The 20,302-nt window shown below is 38.8% G+C and overlaps 1 protein-coding gene and 1 pseudogene across 2 annotated transcripts in view; one reads left to right on the plus strand and one right to left on the minus strand.

Annotated features, from left to right (window-relative positions):
* The window catches only part of LRP2 (LDL receptor related protein 2), a 197,737-nt gene that overhangs the window by 127,664 nt on the left and 49,771 nt on the right, over positions 1-20,302 (plus strand). The window contains exons 36-48 of the mRNA XM_082689243.1: positions 844-1,057; positions 2,151-2,384; positions 4,448-4,636; positions 6,297-7,217; positions 7,350-7,515; positions 7,850-8,008; positions 9,080-9,369; positions 10,114-10,317; positions 11,225-11,467; positions 13,811-13,936; positions 15,233-15,352; positions 17,891-18,022; positions 19,414-19,615. Of these exons, the coding sequence (XP_082545369.1) occupies positions 844-1,057; positions 2,151-2,384; positions 4,448-4,636; positions 6,297-7,217; positions 7,350-7,515; positions 7,850-8,008; positions 9,080-9,369; positions 10,114-10,317; positions 11,225-11,467; positions 13,811-13,936; positions 15,233-15,352; positions 17,891-18,022; positions 19,414-19,615 (3,200 nt within the window). The remainder of the gene's footprint in view (positions 1-843; positions 1,058-2,150; positions 2,385-4,447; positions 4,637-6,296; positions 7,218-7,349; positions 7,516-7,849; positions 8,009-9,079; positions 9,370-10,113; positions 10,318-11,224; positions 11,468-13,810; positions 13,937-15,232; positions 15,353-17,890; positions 18,023-19,413; positions 19,616-20,302) is intronic.
* Positions 12,478-13,281, minus strand: LOC309843445 (large ribosomal subunit protein eL8 pseudogene; annotated as a pseudogene). The gene has a single exon. The product of its transcript is annotated as a large ribosomal subunit protein eL8 pseudogene (transcript).

Below are 20,302 nucleotides of genomic sequence, written 5' to 3' on the forward strand. Positions count from 1 at the left end.
ATTGAGGTCGTGAGCCAAACCTCATTTGTCTCTCTTGCCAGTACTCGGCTCAGATCCTGGCATAGAGGAGGCCTTTGAGACAAGTTTCTGGAATGAAATCAAACCAGCTGTGTCTACAGTTTATTTTTCTTCTAGAAGCAGACTTGCCATTTCCCATTAGGAACTTCATTTTTGTGAGTTCTTTTTCAGCTTATCACGGTCATTTTGATGAAGACTTGTTACCTGTTTGAATACAACAGCACCATTCAATACACCATTCGAAGACAACCTTGTCCCATTCAGTCTTGTTGTCTTGTCATTGAATAAAACATGTTTCCTAGTCCAATTGTAGAATGTGTTCGACACTAAATGTGTATCCTTGTCCAGAATATGACAAGGACTAGCGAGGTTTAGTTCCCCTTTTCGTCAACATCTGAGAATATTAGTTGTCTTAATTGAGCTGAAACTTCATTGTCAGTGAAATGGGCATGATGACATTTGCCTGGCCTACTGCTCCATGCAGTTGTGACTATCAGATCCTAAAACAGATCCGAAAAATGTCTGTGAAGGATAGAGTGCTAGATAGATGTGATGTAGTTTTATTAAGAGAATGTAGTTTGCTGGAGGGGAGGTTGGTGAGGGGTTGGGGTAACTGGGTGGTGGGCATTAAGGAGGGCCTGTGATGTGATAAGCCCTGGGTGTTCTATATCCCTGATAAAGTACTGAACTCTGTATCTGAAATTAATGATGTACTATATGTTGGCTAATTGAAATTAAGTTAAAAAACAGAGAGATAATGTTAGTTTTAAATGTTTCTCTCATTTCACCATTAATCAGTAAATCATGACAATTCTGATGTTTTAGATCGAAAGAGGAAATGTGGATGGTACAAATAGAATGATCCTGGTGAACCATCTTTCCCACCCCTGGGGAATTGCTGTCTATGGTTCCTTCCTTTATTACACGGATGGACACTATGAAGTCATTGAAAGAGTTGATAAGGCCACTGGGGACAACAAAGTAGTCTTGAGAGAGAATTTTGCAAATTTGAGGGGTCTTCGAGTTTATCACAGACAGGGTAAGTATTTGTCACTGAAACACACACGTTCATGAATGTAAAATGTACAGACATTCACACTTCTGCACACTGACATATGTAAGTTCACACCCGCACATAGACCCGTGTACACATACATGCATGTGAATTGAAATTACCCCAAATATTTTTGAAATGATAGCCCTGTCCTAACGTTGGCTGAGTGTCAGAGACTAACTTGGCATCTGAGAGGCCAGGCTGACTTCAGAGTAAGCTTAGTCCCCATTCTTTCCCCATCATTTTAAATTCCTTACTTTGCTTTGCTTCATAGCGGTCCCTGACATCTATCAGTTTGTTGTCTGTTATTTCTGGTTAGAATGTAAACTCCATAAGGACAGGCATTTTTTTCTGTCTTGTTTCTTGCTCTCTATCCAGTAACTAGATGAGTTCCTGGCACGTTGAAGGTGGTCAGGAAACATTGGTCGGGTACCTGATGGGGAAGTGTTAATAGGTTAGAATTTCTAATCTTAAAGGGAATACTTGGCTGTTTTCAGCATTTTTTCGTAGATAATCTAACTTTTGATTTGCCCCTTAAACTAGCATTGTGATACAGAAATTACATTTGGAAGTTTTGACATATTTTGTAGCTTTTAGTCTCTAACCAAAGTTGACTAAACAGTTTGCTGTCTGTAACCTAGGTTTGTCACTTGGCCTTTGTTTTTATTGCATGTGAAAAAAACCTTTAAATGTTCTTAATTAATATATTCTAAATCAAATGCCCATCACATTGTTGATCATATAATTAAAACTGGTATAATTTTAAATGCCAGTACATAGGTCAGAAGGGTTAACAAAATTAGAATTTGCACACTGATTTCCCCAATTCTTCTAATTTCTCTATGATTTATGGAAGAAAAAAATGGATGTTCCATTCTCTATAATAGTTGTCTACCTTTGTGTGTTAATTGTTCAAGCTGTAGTCTCTTCAATACTGTTTTTAGATTGTTAACCCAGGTGCTGTATTTTGTTACTGATTTTTTGTAATGAATTATTCGGTGACCCAATACAAGATATTTGAGGTAGAGTGTCAAGTATGTGAGGTCAAAAGTTACAAACTAATTTTGATTTCATTTAGATTCATCCTCCAATGGCTGCAGCAACAATCGGAATGCCTGTCAGCAGATTTGCCTGCCTACACCAGGAGGATTGTTCTCATGTGCCTGTGCCAGTGGACTGAAACTCAACCCTGATAATCGGACCTGTTCTCCATATAGCTCTTTTCTTGTTGTTTCAATGCTGTCTATAATCACAGGCTTCAGCTTGGAAGTTTCAGATCACTCTGAAGCCATGGTGCCAGTGGGCATCCCAGGTATGCCAACTCCAGTAGATGTAAGATTTCACTCTGCTGCCATGTGAAATTCTTGGTGCCATAAAGCCATTCTCCATGTTTGGATTTAGCATGTAATGAAGCTGGTCTTTCCCTTGAGATACACTGGCTCTGCCTTGAATTGTTCTCAAACGTTAGTGTACATCCGAATTGGAGAGCTTGTTAAAACTCAGATCTTGGCCCCATCTCCAGATTTCCCCATTTAGTCATCTGGAGTAAGGCTAGAGAATCCACATTCCTTTTTTTAAAAAATCATTTTATTTTCTGGGGCGCCTGGGTGGCTCAGTGGGTTAAATCCTCTGCCTTCAGCTCAGGTCATGATCCCAGGGTCCAGGGATTGATCCCCACATCAGGCTCTCTGCTTGGCAGGGAGCCTGCTTCCTCTCCTCTCTCTCTCTGCCTGCCTCCCTGCCTACTTGTCATCTCTCTGTCAAATAAATAAATAAAATCTTTAAAAAAATTTTTAATTTCTAAAAATTTAAAAAAATTTTAAAATTAAGTTTAATTAGCCATCATTAGTTTTTTTTTTTTTTTTTTTTTTTTTTTTAAAGATTTTATGTATTTGACAGATTTATTTGACCGGAGCCAAAGGCAGAGGCTCAACCCACCGAGCCACCCAGGCACTTCAACCCACCATTAGTTTTTGATGTAGTGTTCATTAACATTGGTTGCATATAACACCCAGTGCTCATCAGATCATGTGCCCTCCTTAATGCCTGTCACCCAGCAACCCCCACTCCCTTCCCTTCTTCAACCCTCAGCTTGCATTCCTAGCAAGTTCCCAGGGCATGATGATGTCTCTGGTCCATGGATCACACTGAGAATGAGAGGCCTAGAGCAAGATAGAATGTAGCATGAGACTGCAGGAAGTATGCAGAGTTGGTGTTTAGAAGAACGGTTAATGGATATTTGGGATCAAGGTTAGACTCTTATTTAGAATAGTAATACAGTAGTCCATAATCTGGTTTATTATATATTTGATGAGTTGAAATAAATGAGTTGGCCATATTAGAATCTTCTTAGTAACTGTATTTTTGCAGTATTTTGTGTTTGTATACTATGAACATAGAAAGTGATCACTGTTACTGTAGGAGGAACCAAGTGTTCACGACCATCACAAGGGGTATGTCACAGGTAATGATAGAAATAAAAGATAGAAAAGGAAGAAAAAGGGTGAAGGGAATGGAGGGGAGGAAGAGATGGCCAGAAGAGATGACCATACACATGGTGGAAGGAGTCAGGGGATGTCTGGTACCATGTATGCTCTTGGCTGATGGTGTTAGGCACAAGTACGCATGACTCTGCTTTGTTTTCCCCACATCTGAAATGTTATGTCTCTAAATTACGATCTTATAAAGATCATAAAATCAATTATTTTTTCTCCCAACTTTTCATTTTGAAAAATTTCAAATCAGAAAAGTTGAATGAAAGGTACAGTGGCCATCCTTACATTGTAAACCTAGATAGAAAAATTGTTAGTTTTAACACATTTGAAATTGTTATTTTAACATATTTGAATGCTCAATCTGAGTACATGCACATGCATAGATGTACATTTAATGTTACTGGTTTCAGGGGCACAGTGTCATCATAGATTCAAGTTTTTATTCATTTTTAAAATTCAGTGTGTTAAAACATTTACCACAATTACTCTTGATACTGTATTGGCCTCATTTTGGCCAAGTAGATTTTCTGTTGGAATCAATGACTGCCTGTATTCTTTTGACATGATTCCGTGAGTGTTTGAGTGCTTCCTTGCTTCTGGGTCTAAGAGCTTCTAGGCTTACCTTGTACCTTCCCTTCCCAAACCTAGAATCAGCTATTTTTCTTGGGAGCCAGTTCTCCTTATTGTGGGAAATGGCTTTTAGAAACCCAAGATCTGGGCGCTGGGTGTACTCATTGCAACTGAGAAACAGTTTTATTTTGTCACAGGGACATGGTCAGAGCAGGGGGTTGGGAATGACAGATGGAGAGGAAAGGCGGGAATGTCAAAGTTCTAGTTCCAGTTAGAGCATTGTTTAATGAACTTGTCTTAAATGTTTCAGGACAAAATGCACTGCATGTGGATGTCGATGTGTCTTCTGGTTTTATTTACTGGTGTGATTTTAGCAGCACTGTATTAACTCATAATGCAATCTATAGAATCAGACCCGATGGGTCTGGTTTTTGGAACATCGTTGCAGATGGGATAGGAGAAAACGGAGTTCGGGGCATTGCAGTGGATTGGGTAGCAGGTAGGTAAGCTGTATAGGGATTTCATTGAGAAATATTTTGGTGTTTACATTTTATTTTATGCTTGAAAGTTTAATCTAACGCTGTATGTGCTATAAGTCTTTTTTTAGATAACTATTGGTATTATTTAATGTAAATTGAATTATGCTTTTAGACTAAGCTGTATGCCTATTAAGTTAATGACAATGTGTTTCAGTGGACAGAGTCCTAACAATTCATTTTCTTCCATTATTAACAATCAAAACTATAGGCAGAATGGCTAGGAAAATTATGTTGATTTTTTTTCACACTTAAATTAGCACCTAATTTCTAAATTAGAAATGTCTAAATTTTCAAAGAGGAAGGGATATTAAAGTAAGTGAACCATGAAATGACAATGATTTATTTTAAAGCTGAGCAGTTTTAGTTGACAAATTCTTAATTGCTTATCTCGTTAATGTATAAAAATCCTTTGATCATTAGGCACTTCTTTATTATAATTATATTGAAATGCTTGACCCAGTATTACATTAACTTATTCGTATTGATTCATGTACCTAATTATATTACTTTTATTTTTTATTTTTTTAAATAATGACATATACAGCATACACTTATTAATATTGTAAACAACACTAGGAATAAAATGTGATCTCCAGGTGGTAACAGAACCCGTCACCACTGACTTATTCCCTCATTAACCATTGTTGCAGCTCCCCATGAACCCTGCCTGTTCATAACCCCTGTCTCTCCTTTGATGTACTAAGACATTGAATTGGTTGGTCATTACCCTCATGTAAGACTCGACATGTTTCCACTCTTGCATAACAAATTTCTTAAAAATTTTTTAACTTAAATTCCAGTTAGTTAACATACAGTATAATATTAGTTCAGGGGTCATGTACTTAATTTTAAATTACCATTTGTTTTTATTTAATGATGAACTGAGAAACAGATGTATCAAATGTATTCTAATTTTGAGACTAGACTCTTAGTACTAAACATAAAGGAGGACTTTTAAGCTGAGAAGCTCTTGGCTCTCCCTCTTTGCTCATTTTGTCATGTTGGGAGTAGAAGTTATGCTATGATAATGTGTATTAGAGTGTTTGGAGATTTAGGTGTTAAACATTCAGGTGGAAGAGGAAGAACATTCTGGAAAATGATTTTTCAGTAGCAAGTGGGTTATGACGTTTGCTATGAATTCTGATCTGATTTAGAAGCTGAAGGCGGGCACTTCCTCTTTCAATGTGAAGAAACAATTTTTTTCAAAGGGATTTATTCATTTATTTGAGAGAAAGAGAGTGTGTGAGGGTTGGGGAGAGGCAAACGGAAAGGGAGGGACTCTCAAGCAGACTCCCCACTGAGCGTGGAACCTCACATGGGGCTTCATGCAGGCTCTTCACAGGGCTAGGTCTCCCATCCTGAGACCATGACCTGAGCCAAAACCAAGAGTCAGGTGCTCCAACAACTGAGCCACCCAGGTGCCCCAAAACAGTTTCTTTAGTTCCTAAGAGTAAATATTTATTTTTCTAACTCTGAACTGGGACTGTTCACTATCTTGTAAAAGACAGCATTTATTGACTCAAACCTCAGCTTTTTATATTTTGTTCTGAATTTGAAAAGTTTCCCTCTTTTTCCTTCTTGGTTTTGCATTTATCAGCATGTTCTTTCATTTTCCTGCAGGAAATCTTTATTTCACCAATGCTTTTCTGTCTGAAACACTGATAGAAGTTCTGCGGATCAACACCACTTACCGCCGTATTCTCCTTAAAGCCACTGCAGATAGGCCCAGGGATATTGTTGTAGACCCCAAGCATAGATACCTCTTCTGGGCTGACTATGGGCCGAGCCCAAAGATTGAACGTTCTTTCCTTGATTGTACCAATCGAACTGTGCTTGTATCAGAAGGCATTGTCACCCCACGGGGTTTGGCAGTAGACCATAGCAATGGCTACGTTTATTGGGTTGATGATTCTTTAGATATAATTGCAAGGATTGGTATTGAGGCACAGCAATCTGAAGTGATTCGTTATGGCAGTCGTTACCCAACTCCTTTTGCCATCACTGTTTTTGGAAATTCTATCATATGGGTAGACAGGAATTTAAAAAAAATATTCCAAGCCAGCAAGGAACCAGGTAACAGTGAGCCACCAACAGTGATAAGGGACAATCTCAAGTGGCTAAGAGATGTGACCGTCTTTGACCAGAGTGTTCAGCCTCGGTCACCAGCTGAGGTCAACAACAACCCTTGCTTGGAAAATAATGGTGGATGCACCCATTTCTGCTTTGCTTTGCCTGGACTGAACACCCCAAAATGTGGCTGTGCCTTTGGAACCCTAGAAGGTGATGGCAAGAGCTGTGCCATTGCAACAGAAAATTTTCTCATCTTTGCCTTGGAGAATACCTTGAGAAGCTTACACTTGGACCCTGGGGCTCATAGCCCACCTTTTGAAGAAATACGTGTGGAAAGAATTGCTGTAGACCTCGCCTATGATGGCATAACTAACAGAATCTACTTCACACAATCTTTAGGATCTGGAAATGGTCAGATTTCGTATGTCAATCTAAATTCAGGGACCAGGTCTCCTACGACCATTATTTCAGGTAAGGGCACTCCAGGAGCAGCTTCTCTTGGAAGTTGATGCAACATAATCAACACATGTGTTTGACCCAGAGATTCTAAAATGCCTTTGAGACTCTTAATGCCTTTGTGTGTGTTTGTTGGTATATATCCAGGTAGAGGGACTCCTGAGGGCATTGCCTTTGACTGGATCAATAGAAGAATATATTATAGTGACTACAGCAACCAGACAATTTACTCCATGGCTGAGGATGGTTCTCAGCGCACTGTGATTGCCCATGTTTCAAAGCCAAGAGCAATTGTATTAGATCCTTGCCGAGGGTATGCCATGGTCTTATTTATCATATTTCTCTATGTTTATTTCTGGAAGGGTTGGGGCCCGAAATTGTGTTATGTCCATAGCCAATATTTTACGGGCTTGAAACTCTGTAGCTATATGTTCAAAAGTGAAAAAACACAAGCAGTTTTTAATGGGAAGTAACTCTTGTTGTTGCTAGAAAGGTTGGCTTTTGGGCAAGTTGTGTAGATGAGAATGGAGTGGGTTTCATTTGCCATATATTAAATGTGAGATTTTGCAGTTGAAGAAGGCTGCCATTCTTAACTAAAAGGTATTATGATCCTTGTGAATTAATTACAACTCCATTTGGATGACTAGGTACATGTACTGGACTGACTGGGGTACTAATGCCAAAATTGAGAGAGCTACACTGGGAGGAAATTTCCGGGTACCTATTGTGAACAGCAGCCTGGTCTGGCCCAATGGGCTCACTCTGGACCATGAGAATGACCTTCTCTACTGGGCAGATGCCAGTCTGTAAGTTCTTTCATTCTTTTGTGGGTGCTGATAAGAAGAGTTCTTGCTTTCACTTTCAGAGGAGGGATTTGCATAACATGATAAAATTATAATATGCCAAATGGAAATGGCCAAAATGTAGAATCACAGTTTTATGAACTGAATTCTAGCTTGGTAGATGTACCTGTCAAAATTGATCTATCATGAGATTGAATAAGAACTAGAAGGCATCTAAGGATACATTACTAGATGAGTTAATTTCAGTTATAATTACAAATGTAATCACTCAATTTATAATCTCCAGGCCCCATCTAAACTATCAGAAAATTAACTACCAGAAAATGTGGACAAGTTTTAAATGCACATTGGTACTAAGTTTTCTCTCGGTTTTATTTAGCCTTCAGTTAAAAACATTTTCCTTTAGTCTTTGTCTATTGGTCATCTTCTCAAATAGATTTTTCTTAGCCAATTTAAGAGTATTTTCCTTACAAACTTCTGTTGACTCTAATTTCTCATGTATCTTCTTTAAGTAGCCCTCAGATTACTCACATTCCAATCATCTTAATGGAATAAGGATTTCATTTATTATTGCTGGTGTCTACATATCAGGAATCTCAACTTAACTTTGCTTATTTTCTTAAGATTGTGATTTCTGCTTGTGACACTAAGCACCTAATGATCTCATCTTTTATCCTCTCATTTGGAAGCAAGCAGTGATATTTAGTGTCTAAATTTGGATCATTATAGGTAAATATCTTCAAGTACTGGGTAAATGACAAATCGAGAAGGTCATTAAGGGAGTGGGAGGAAAAAAGTAATTCACATTTTATTGAGACTACTGTGTGCTAAACACTGAGTTCCGTGCAATGTGTGTATTATTTCATAATCTCCTATTTCTAATTTTGGCCTGGTTCCCTTTCTAGGATAACTTACAGGTTATATTAATACTTGGAAATCAGTGATTTATGTAGGCCATATTGAAAAGAAAGTTGGGGGCTTGTGAAAAGAAGTGGTTAGGCCCAGGCATTGGGCTGCCATTTGAGGTGCTTATTCTTCTTGAATTCCAGCATTTTCTTTTATACTTCATTTTAGGCAGAAGATTGAACGCAGCACTCTAATCGGCACGCAGCGTGAGGTCATTGTATCTACAGTCTTTCATCCTTTTAGCATGACTGTCTATGACCAGTATATTTATTGGACTGACTGGAGCACGAGAAGAATTTATCGAGCTAACAAATATGATGGGTCAGGTCAGATGGCAATGACCGTGAATTTTCCCTCCCCGCCTAATGGTATTCGTGTTGCTGTGAAGAATCCTCAGCAACAGTGTAGCAATCCTTGCAGCGAGTTTAATGGAGGCTGCAGCCATATTTGTGCACCAGGTAAGACATTGCCAATGAAGACTGAATCATGTAGGGTAATAATGATAATGATTGGTAGGGAAGGCTGAGGGGGGATATTCAGCTCCAAGAGGGGTAGAAAAACTCCAAGTTCTCCTTGCTTTCAGGATAATTCATAAACTAGATTTGGGTATTTGTAGGTTTAGAGGAAGACTTTGACAGATTTCTTTTCCATTTAATGTGGAGCACTCCCATCAGGCTTGATGGGAGTAGAAAGAAAGATGGGGTCTTTGGATGCCAAACTTAGTGACTTGGATAGAAATTCCATCAAAGAGCTTACCTCCCTTAGGAAGGGATCTAGTTCTTCCACTTAGGAGGTACTGTTTATAGTCTGAAGTATTTCTGATCATACTTGAAAGTGTGATTCTTATGTATCCCATAGTGTGGTTTATAGATAGCAACAGATTCGCAGAAAGATGTATCTTTTGATGCTGTTGTTTTACAGATGTTCCTAAGAAGGGAGGATCATTTCTATTGTTTCAGTGTAGGCAAGAGCTAGTTGTTAATGATTAGGGTAAATTAGCCACATTTATTGGACTTGGTGGTGGTTCTTCATGGACAAATGACGCAGAATGTAGTTGAGAGGCTGATGGGAAGAGTTTCTATGGCTTGCCTTACAGTGCCTTTACTATAGAAATATTGCCACTGCTATTCTGGAAGAGAGAATATGAATGGGTGCTCCACAGATGTTTTGCTTTTTGGGCCAACTTTTTTTTTTTTTTCCAGGTCCAAACGGTGCTGAGTGCCAGTGTCCACATGAGGGCCACTGGTATCTGGCCAACAATAAAAAGCATTGCATCGTGGACAATGGTACACGGTGTGACAATTCCAAGTTCACATGCCTCAATGGACACTGCATCTCGGAACAATGGAAATGTGACAATGATAATGACTGTGGTGATGGCAGTGATGAGTTGGAAAGTGTCTGTGGTGAGTTGGATTCCTGGAGTTTTTGTTAGGCTATAAACTTGTCTTTATGCCAAGTGTTCGGTACAGAGTCCTGCTGTGTGTGAATAGCTGTGAATTTTTTGCCTATATGTCCTGTTAGAACTGAAAACATTTAGTCCAAGAACTCAGACTGTTAAATCCCATATAAGCTGATGTACATGCCAGGGATTAGTGTTGATGCTTTATTAGAAAGCACCTCTGTAGTGGTTAAGAGCAAAGGGGCTGGATTAAAATCCTAGCTCTTCCCTTTATAATCTGTGCAGCCTCAGGAAAGTGACCTAACCTATCTGAGCCTCCGACACCTCATCTGTTAGATGGAGATATTCCTAGGATTTTTGTGAGGAGTGAGAGAAGCAATACATAAAAATCACAGCATGGGGATTGGTGCATGTCAAGCATGACTTAGCATGGAACTGGGAGCTCTATTCGATGATTGTTATCATTTTATTAATTTTCATAGCAGAAGGATCATTAGTAATTTACTGAAATCATTCAGTATTCAGCTTCCATCTGGATGGGGTGAGTCAAACACTAGAAATTAGCTACATTTTTCCAATAGACTATAGGAGCTAAGAGTTTGATTTTCCCCAAAGACATTGTATTTGCATGCTTTTCTGGGATTGGGGTAAAATTTTAAATTGAGATGGTAGAGGAAGCAAAGCGACTCCAACATTCGCTTAAAGTACCTAATTTGCCTAAGAAAAGTATACAACATATTTTGTTTGATCTAATTTAAAGTTTATTTCACTTTGCACGCAGTCCGTTTTGCAGCCATTTTTGCTTTAGAAGGTAACCTCAAAGAATCCATTTTATTTGATTGTACTTTTTTAGAAACTAGGATGATGCTCTGTGATCGGGAACTCTCTTCAATGTTTTTTCCTCCTTGTAGCATTTCACACCTGCCACCCGACAGCCTTCACCTGTGCCAATGGGCGATGCGTCCAGTATCATTATCGCTGTGACCACTACAATGACTGTGGTGACAACAGTGATGAGGCAGGGTGCCTGTTCAGGGACTGTAATGCCACTGTGGAGTTTACCTGCGGTAATAAAAGGTGCATTCCTCTTCAGTTTGTCTGCAATGGCATCAACAACTGCCATGATAATGATACCTCAGATGAGAAAAATTGCTGTAAGTTCATCAAGGACTTATTCTGCTTTGTGGGTCTGAACTCTCTTTGTTTGCTTATTTGTTTTGGGTTTTGTGTGTGTGTGTGTGTGTGTGTGTGTGTGTTTTGTTTTGTTTGGAGTCTCTTTCACCTCATGGGAGATAGTTTTTATGTAGAAACAAAGGCTTTCTACAAAAAAAAAAAAAGAACCCTAAGTATTCATCTAGAATATAAGTTTCATTTTATTATATTCTGCTAAATGGTTTTGTAAAAACAAATCTAATATATCTAATTATTCACCTAAATTTATGGACCCACATGACCATTGAATATTTTAATCTCGACTATTTTATCCTTGGTTTATTTATCTGCCAGATTAAAAACTCACTTGACAAAATTTTTGATTGTTTTAAGACTTTACCAGTAGTTGCTGACAAAAACTATTGTCTAAATGTGATATGGTTAATCTTTGTTCTGCACAAAGCTAAAATGATTTCTTTCTTTCATTTTTCTGGTAAATTGTTTTATTGATTTTTCCAAAATTTCTGGGATTTGCTCTTTAGCATGTAGGGAAAAGAGAAGAGCAGTGTGTAAATTCAAATACATTTCAGTTTGGATATATCTACTTGTTCTGCTGCTTTTGTAGGTAGAATTACATACAATATTTCTTCGGCTATGCATTTTAAAAGAACTCCTTCTTATGGAAAATTTCAAACATACACCAAAGTACAAAGAATAGTAAAATATATCCATTATCCAACTCCAACGTTTATCAATAAATGATGAGTCTGTTTCCTCCATTTCCCCTGTTTACATTTATACAAAACAATACAAAATAATACGTGGTTCTGTGGTCAAAATTACATGATGAGGTATATTCACAGCAGTCTTCTCTCCTTTTTTTTTTTTCCATTTTCTCCAGTTTTCTCCATTCCACTCACTCTGATCTATTCTCAATCTATCCATAGGTGTGACAACTGTCATTTTATTTTTTCATTATTTTTTTTGACACTAGCTGAAAGAGAGCTTTTTATTACTTTTTATGTACAGAAACTTCAACAGCATCGAGTCCTTTAACCTTTGCCTTTTCTAGCTTTGCAATGGATTTTGGACCCAGGTCGTTGCTTCTCCATTGACCATGGATGTCATCGTAGCTGTCATTGTCATTGCTTCTGATAGCTTCCACTAGCTTAGCCAGAGCTCCTTAGTCTTCTCCGTTAACCGGTGTGAAAGTGACAGTGATGCAGGTCTTCTATGCACCAGACGCCCAGCCTGGCCTTCCCCTTGATAATGCAGAAGGGAGCGCCCATCCTACAATACAGAGCAGGCAAGAAGACAGCCAGCTCAGTGGGATCCACAGCATGTTCAGTCACTACCAGCTGAGCCGCCTTGTTTTAAACCAAGGGTGGTGACAGTATTAACCCCAACTTGAAGGACAGGCAGCTGCTTAGTGGGGACATCCCCTTTGCCAGCAGCTGTCTCTCAGCCTGGGCCAACGGTCTCTGCTGCTTCTCTTGCTTTGTCCCTGGTCTGTATTTATGGGCCAACTTAAGTGGTGGAGAAGCTCTCTGGCTGTCCAAAGCCTGCATGAGGTGATTAATTGTGGGAGGTGCTTCTAGATGTTCACTGAGAATAGCCCTTTGCCACTGTGGCCAGGTGTTGCCAGGCCATTTGACAAAGTTAGTGAGGTCCCTTTAGGGCTACATGTCCTGTCCGATGCAAGAAATCTTGAACCTTTTCTCAGATGGAAGACTGACCACCACCTTGGCTTCCTGCTTCTTTAGAATAGAAGGGGCTGGGACCACCTTCTTCCCATAGCCTTCTTTCCTTTCAACATCTTGGAAGCCTGGAGATTCATTATTGTTTTTTAACATAAGCATCTCTCTCTGTTGTTACACACTCAAACATACTGTTTTTTTCTCACACAAAAGATAGTCTGTGGTTTTTTGCATCTTGCTTTCTTTCTGTTAACAACATGTGCTGGAGATCATACCATCATTCCTTACCAGTGTTTAGAGATCTTCATTCCTTTTTATAGCTACATATTACCCCATTGTGTGGATACACTATAGTTTATTTAACTAAGTGTTGAGACTCTTGTTGGTGCTATTAAATAATTAAAATGGATGACTTAAACTACAAAGTAAGCATACCCCCCCCCCCCCATAGCTGGAAATACCTCCTTCTACTTTAGAAGCGATGGTAGGAAATGAATGTTGTGGATGATGCCTTTGTGAGAGCTTTAAACATGCTTCCCTTCTGGTGTTTTGAGTCCAGTAGCTCTGTTAGCATGGACATTAAAAAATTTTAATGTTCTGTGTATGGCGTGGATCGGTTCCAAATGTTTCTCTTTTATCTTTTCAAAGCTGATCGCACCTGCCAGCCCGGCCATGTAAAATGTCAGACGACAAACATTTGCATTCCTCATTTTTACTTGTGTGATGAAGACAATGACTGTGGAGACATGAGTGATGAAAGCCCTATTTTCTGTGGTAAGAGAGCCAGGCTGTTCCTTCTGTGGTTCAGGGATGCCTATCTGGAGCTAAAGGTCTTTGGGCTACTAGTCAGCATAAGTTGACTGAATCGGTAGATGGAGCAGGCAGTTACTTTAGTATGTGATTGGAAGAGTGTAAGCAGCCCCTGTCTCTGTTCTCTGGATGGATCCCCTACTCCAAATATTTCTTCAGAGACTTGCTGTGGTCCCTGAATTTTTATAATTGAAGAGCCATTTCTCCCAGAGTCAAGGGCCTTTTGTCTTCAGGAACCCCAGGCAGAATGTGCTGGTCAAGCCCTTACATTTGCTCTTCATTTGATTATAGTTACTATTTAGTAACTGCAAGAATTTTTGTATCTTTTTAATATGCTTGAATTTCAGAAAACTTTATTTCATTTTCAGTCAAGCATTTTCCTGTATTTATAGATCAAATCAGGAGGCCTTTCTTAAGCTCAGTAACTTTGAGTCTATTAGTGTAATAGGTGCATAATTAAAGAATTTAGTAATTATCACCAGAGGAAGGTATAGGCCAAGAGCAGGCATCGGTTGTAATAACAGCCGCAGGAAGAAGCAGTATTCAGGATGTAGCCATCAGAATGGGACATATAGATTAAAGACAGCACTGACCTTTCAGGGGCCTCTGCTTCCTGATCAGTTTTACCCCTGGCAAATCATCTGATATCTTGGGCCAAAGTAAGGGGCCTTGCAGACCAGAAGAATTGTAAGACCTGTTTCTGGTTTATACTACCCACATAACAGTTTAGAAAATACATCTGATCAGGGTTACGTGAATTAATCAACGATCAAACATAGGTAGAGTCATTTTTACTTAAATAAAGATCCCATAAGAATGAATAAGAGCACAACTTTCTTTTTAGAACCATGTGTGCTGAGCTCAGATATGGTTATATGTTGTTTTTGCTTTTCATACTATTTCCATAGAATTAATCCAATTTTAGGTTACTGCAGACAACATAGAGCCAAATCTTCTTATCCATAACTTGTGGTTTCATGTATGAAAGAGATATTTCTTAGATATTTCTAACAAATACAATTTATTGTTGGGTTTCTAGAATCTAGAAAGAGAAATTCTGGAAAACTGAAACAGTACTGTCCGCCTTCTCTCCCTGCACCCCCATCCCTTCCTCCCCGTACAAATCTTATATATAACCCTTTTCCAGGTCTCAGCCTTCCTTCCCTGGCACCAGTTACCTAGTTCAGAGCTGTGGGCAGATGGTTAAGGTTGACGGGAACAAGCTTGTATTTTACTCCTGGGTTTTACCTCCATCCTCAGCTTCTCATACGTGCACCAGTGATGAGTTTGCCTGCACATCTGGACGTTGTATCCCGAGACACTGGTACTGTGACGAGGAAAGAGATTGTCCTGATGGCTCTGATGAACCTTCCACTTGTGGTAAGAGAGCAAGCAAGCAAGCATGCCAAGTGTTATGATGCAGTGAGAGAAACTCTTTCACTGCTTCCAAGTACAGTCTAGGACCAGAGCTGCCTACTGTTTGCGCTCTCTGCTCCTGCTTTCAGCTAGGAGGGTGAAACCACTCAGCAGAGAGTCATTAAAAACCTGTTAGTGTGAGGAGGGATCAGCATTTAGAGGCTGCTGACTGATGTCCATGAAATGAAATTATGTTGGTGATGCACCTAATACTGTGCCTGGCATGTAGAACTCAATTAATTTTAATTGACTGTGAATTGGGATTTCTGAATTTGGTTCAGTTGTAGCCCACAAGGCTATGGGAGGATCCAAAAGAGACTAGAATGATTGTATCCAAAGGGAAGAGGCATATTATGGCACACATCCTCCTCCTGGTCTGTGTGCCAGCTTATGAGGTAAGGTCCCATGGCCATCTGAGTTTCCCAAGAAGTTATAGAGCCCCTCTGGTTGTATTCCTGGAGACACTTCTACCTATTTGTATTTGGAGGCTGCTGTTAACCTTTACAAGTTCTAATCTATATCCATGCACATTTTAAAAAATGTAATGGTCATTGCTTTTTTTATCTGTTAATAAATCATTCTGCAGACTACAGCCATGGCCAGCTGCCTGGCTTTATAAAGTTTTATTAGAAGGCAGCGACATACTGTCTGTGGCTGCTATGTGCTACAGTGGCAGTATCAGGTAAGTGTGACAGAGAACACTTGTCCTATAAGCCTAAAATATTTGCTATCTGGTAAAAAGAAAGTTTGCTGATCTTTGTTACACAGTCTTCATACTTGTTTTTAATGGCAGTATAGTATTCCATCAAGTGGTTATATTTGAGTTAATTGCCTCAATTTTAACCACTTGAATGGTTTTTATTCCCCCGTTGTTATAATCCAATCGTCTACAATACAATCCTCATATAAAAACTTTTTATTTGGGGGATGTTTTCTTAGTACCGTTTTTAGAGTTTTATAGATGAATTCAGACTATTTTCTGTCCCTGTTCTCTCTCAGGAGAGTGGTATCTGAAATTCTTTGCCAAGTTCTTTTTCCCCAACACTGAAAGTTTTGTGGAAAGCAAAGAACATGTAGAGTTTTGAGGATCTTTATATAAATACATAACTGTGAGTAGAATAGTGTTAGGGAATGATTTAGACATGTGAATGATGGGTTCAAAAGTACGAAGAGTAAGTATACTTTCTGAACTTCTCTATGGGAACCAGAGTCAGTAAGTGGTACCAACTGCATGTCTTATTTATGAATACATTCTCATAATATGTAAGAGTATTACAAGTCATAAGGTGTATACAAAAAAGCAAAATTTACATTTTCTCAGCCTTCTCTAATCTCACTCCCCAGAGATAATCACTGCAAAGGGTGAGTGTGAATTCTCCTTACCTTTTGCTGTATATTTTCATATATAATTTTTAAAACACAAATAGAGATCTTACTATGCATCTTTTTCTGCAGCTCTGCCCCTTACAGCTTAACTGCACCTTGTCAGCTTGTTAGTGAACACAGATCTACTCATTCCTTGGCACTGCTGAATATTACTCTGAAGTGTGGGTGGCCCAAGTGACTTTTCCTTTGCATATGTGATGGATGTTTAGCTTATTTTCATTTTTTCACTATGAAAAGTAATCCTGGGGTGAAGACCTATTTATTTATTTATTTGAACATCCTTTTAGAAACCTCTTTGTGCATATGTGGGAAGATTCTTCTGGGCTAAATTTCTAAAAGTGGTGTTTTTGTGTCAGAGCAGCTTTGTCTCTTAAAAAAGTTATGGTGATGTACACTCCTTTCTTAGCAGCTAATTTTCTTTTGCCTTAGGTTAATTTTGAGGGGACCCTGTGTGTATGGGCCTATGGCAAATAGTTGATAAGGACGTGTAGGTTTATGATGAAAGAATTTGAGTCAGTGATGACTAATTTAAAGCATAGCGTATCTTATCAGTTAAAATCAACAAACATTTATTGAGTGCTTATGTTCTAAGTACTTTGGGGCCCACGTTGGGCTTATATTCTGGTGAGGGGACACAGGCAGCAAAACAGATAAGTAAATTATATAGCATGTTGAAAGGTGGTAAGTCCTATGGAGAAAAGCAAAAAAAGAGAACAGGAAAATGGAGATCAGGCATGCTGGGTGGGATAGTCTACATCAAATAAAATGTTCTGGGATGAAAAGTAGACTTAAAAATGGAATGTGTGAAGTAGTAGTTTATATCCTCTTGGGAAAAGACTGTTAATTCTCTATCATACCTGTAAGGAAATAGCAAATCACATCCTAGTAACAAAAAATAGTGAGGGCTTTCCACCATCAATCAACTGCTTCAGTCGCAGACCATTGGTCACTGGTATCGGTCTCCTTGGAGGACCCAGCAGAGCTGTACATAGCTAGGTAATGCTCTCCTCAAGTTTTTTAGACAGTCCATGTGATAGCAGGCTTCTTCTAAGATTTTTTAGACTGCAGACCACTTTCTTTCCCTGAGACTTTTTTTTTTTTTTAATCTTTTCTCAGAGTACCTTGAAGCAACATGCTTAAGTAATGAGTTCAAGTGTGACAGTGGGAGGTGCATTCGAAGTGAATGGATCTGTGACGGAGATAATGACTGTGGAGACATGAGTGATGAGGATGAAAGGCACCACTGTGGTAAGAGAAACCATTTGTTCCTCTGCAGAGTTACCTTCTAAGGAAACTCAGGAGATTGGTTTTGTGTCTTTGGAGAGTATGACTGGTAGATTCCTCTTTAATTTAGTGCATGCTGATAAATTGTTACCTTTATTTTTCCACTCTGAAATGGTTGGAGAGCATCTACTTAAATGCCTTAAAATGATAGAAAATGATTTTATTGTTTATTGTCTTTCTCTTGCATTTAGCTGACAGGAATAATGTCTTAAACTTCTTGAGCAGATAAAGAGAACTCAATTGGCCAATCTTACTAGCAGCCTTAAACAGTGTAGCAATTAACCGTGCCTCAAATTTCATTGATTACCTTGTTGCTATTATTTTGAGGAGTGGGTAGTGGGAGGGTTATTTCTTTTGTGTAATTTGTGGAACAGACCATGGAACACCATTTTCCATTACCGATAGAACATGGAACTCTTTTAACTGTGATGTCTTAGAAGAGTATCTTTTCATGATCAGCAATGAAAACAATGGCTCCCTGATGTTTGCATTTCATTGCAACCCCATATGTCATTGACGTTGGTGCCTGTCTATAGTTCCATGTGTACTCCATCCATTGAAATGGGCAGTTGGCAGCTGCACAAACATAGACTATAGCATGTACTTCTCCCATCTCACCTCACCAAGACACCCCCTCTTTTTTTCCCATTCATTCACAGGGTGATTGGATAAAATGCCGGTTCTTTTGTTCTGCAGGCATTAATGATGATGTGTTAGCATCTCTTCTCTTTCCTGACAGTGTCAGGGTTTCTGACAAGTCTTGGTGATATATTCTGTTCCTATATATGCTTATTCTACTTGGGTGGTAGCTGTAATATAGTTGAAAAAGTCTAAATTTGGAGGAGAAAGACCTATGTGTAAAGTACTAGGTCTTCAGAAAGATCTATGACTTGGAGTCATCTAGTTTGAGCTCCAATTTTTATCTGTAGAACTGACATAAAAATACCTATCTCATACTGTGTTTTTGTGAGTACACTTTATAAACCAAACATTTTTACCAAGTATGAGGCATTTTTGGTACACAAATAACAAAATGGGAGTAGGTTTCTGAAGTTCTAAGGGAAAAGTATTATTTTACATAAATTTTATAGTAAATTAATGAGATGCTTTATTATGTTTTATTTCTTCTAAAAAAAATCCAAGGTCTAGAGCAATTAAAAAGGAAATTTGAAGGTTTTTTTTTTATTATATTCTGTTACATGAAAGCGATGTGACTTGTCCACCTGTTGTACTCTACTTTCCTTTCATCCCTCTCACTAGTACGTAACGTAAAGCAAAGGGAATGTTTCAGAATGAATTTGACTACTGGAATGAGTTTTCATGTGGTTTCTGTTTCTTGTGTGCTTTGGTTTCAGACAGCCACAGCTGCTCAAGTTCTGAGTTTCTCTGTGCAAATAATGAGCCTCCAGCCAGGAAGTGCATTCCCCAATCTTGGGTCTGTGATGGTGATGCGGATTGTACAGATGGCTATGATGAGCATCAGAATTGCACCAGGAGGTCTTGCTCTGGCAGTGATTTCACCTGTAGTAATGGATTGTGTGTTCCACACTCATACAGGTGAATTGGGGCTTCAGATTTTCCAGTAACCTCAAATATACAGAGGGGCAGGGCTAACATCCATTAGGCATGGTGGCCACAATGCCTAAGATCATAGTACTTTTAGTGGTCCATGAAAATATTTGAATTCCTTTTAAAATCAAAAGAAAAAAGGGAAAGTTTAGATCAAAGAAAGTATTCTAATGTGTAAGATTAATATATCTGCCTTTATCCCAATGTGATCATTAAATATAATTTTTAATAAGTTCCTGGATGAGGGAACCCATGACAGTAAAAAAGCTTATGGCTCATGAAAGGCTCAATGTAACCTTGGCGCGAGGGCCAGGGAAATAAATGAGGTGAGCTTAATAGAAGAAAACTCTTTCTTAAAGTAGGTGAAATCTTGGTTTTCCACTTGGAGTAGAGGCAAGGGTACAAGATACTTGATTTCCTTCTCTTTGCTGTAAGAAAAAGAACAGTACAGGCATGATCATGAACAGAGCTTGGCACTTAGGCTTAGAGCCAGTGAGACATTGGGGAGAAGCAGGTGAGGTGAGCTGAGAATGCATGTTGTAGCTAAGAGATGTGAATGCTGTTCTGCAGTGCACAGGAGTGTGTTTTTGTTTTTTTTTTTTGTTTTTTTTTTTTAAGATTTTTATTTATTTGACAGACAGAGATCACAAATAGGCAGATAGACAAAGAGGGAGG

Source organism: Mustela nivalis (genome assembly GCF_964662115.1).
Source record: "Mustela nivalis genome assembly, chromosome: 11".
In the NCBI taxonomy this organism is placed as follows: Eukaryota; Metazoa; Chordata; class Mammalia; order Carnivora; family Mustelidae; genus Mustela; species Mustela nivalis.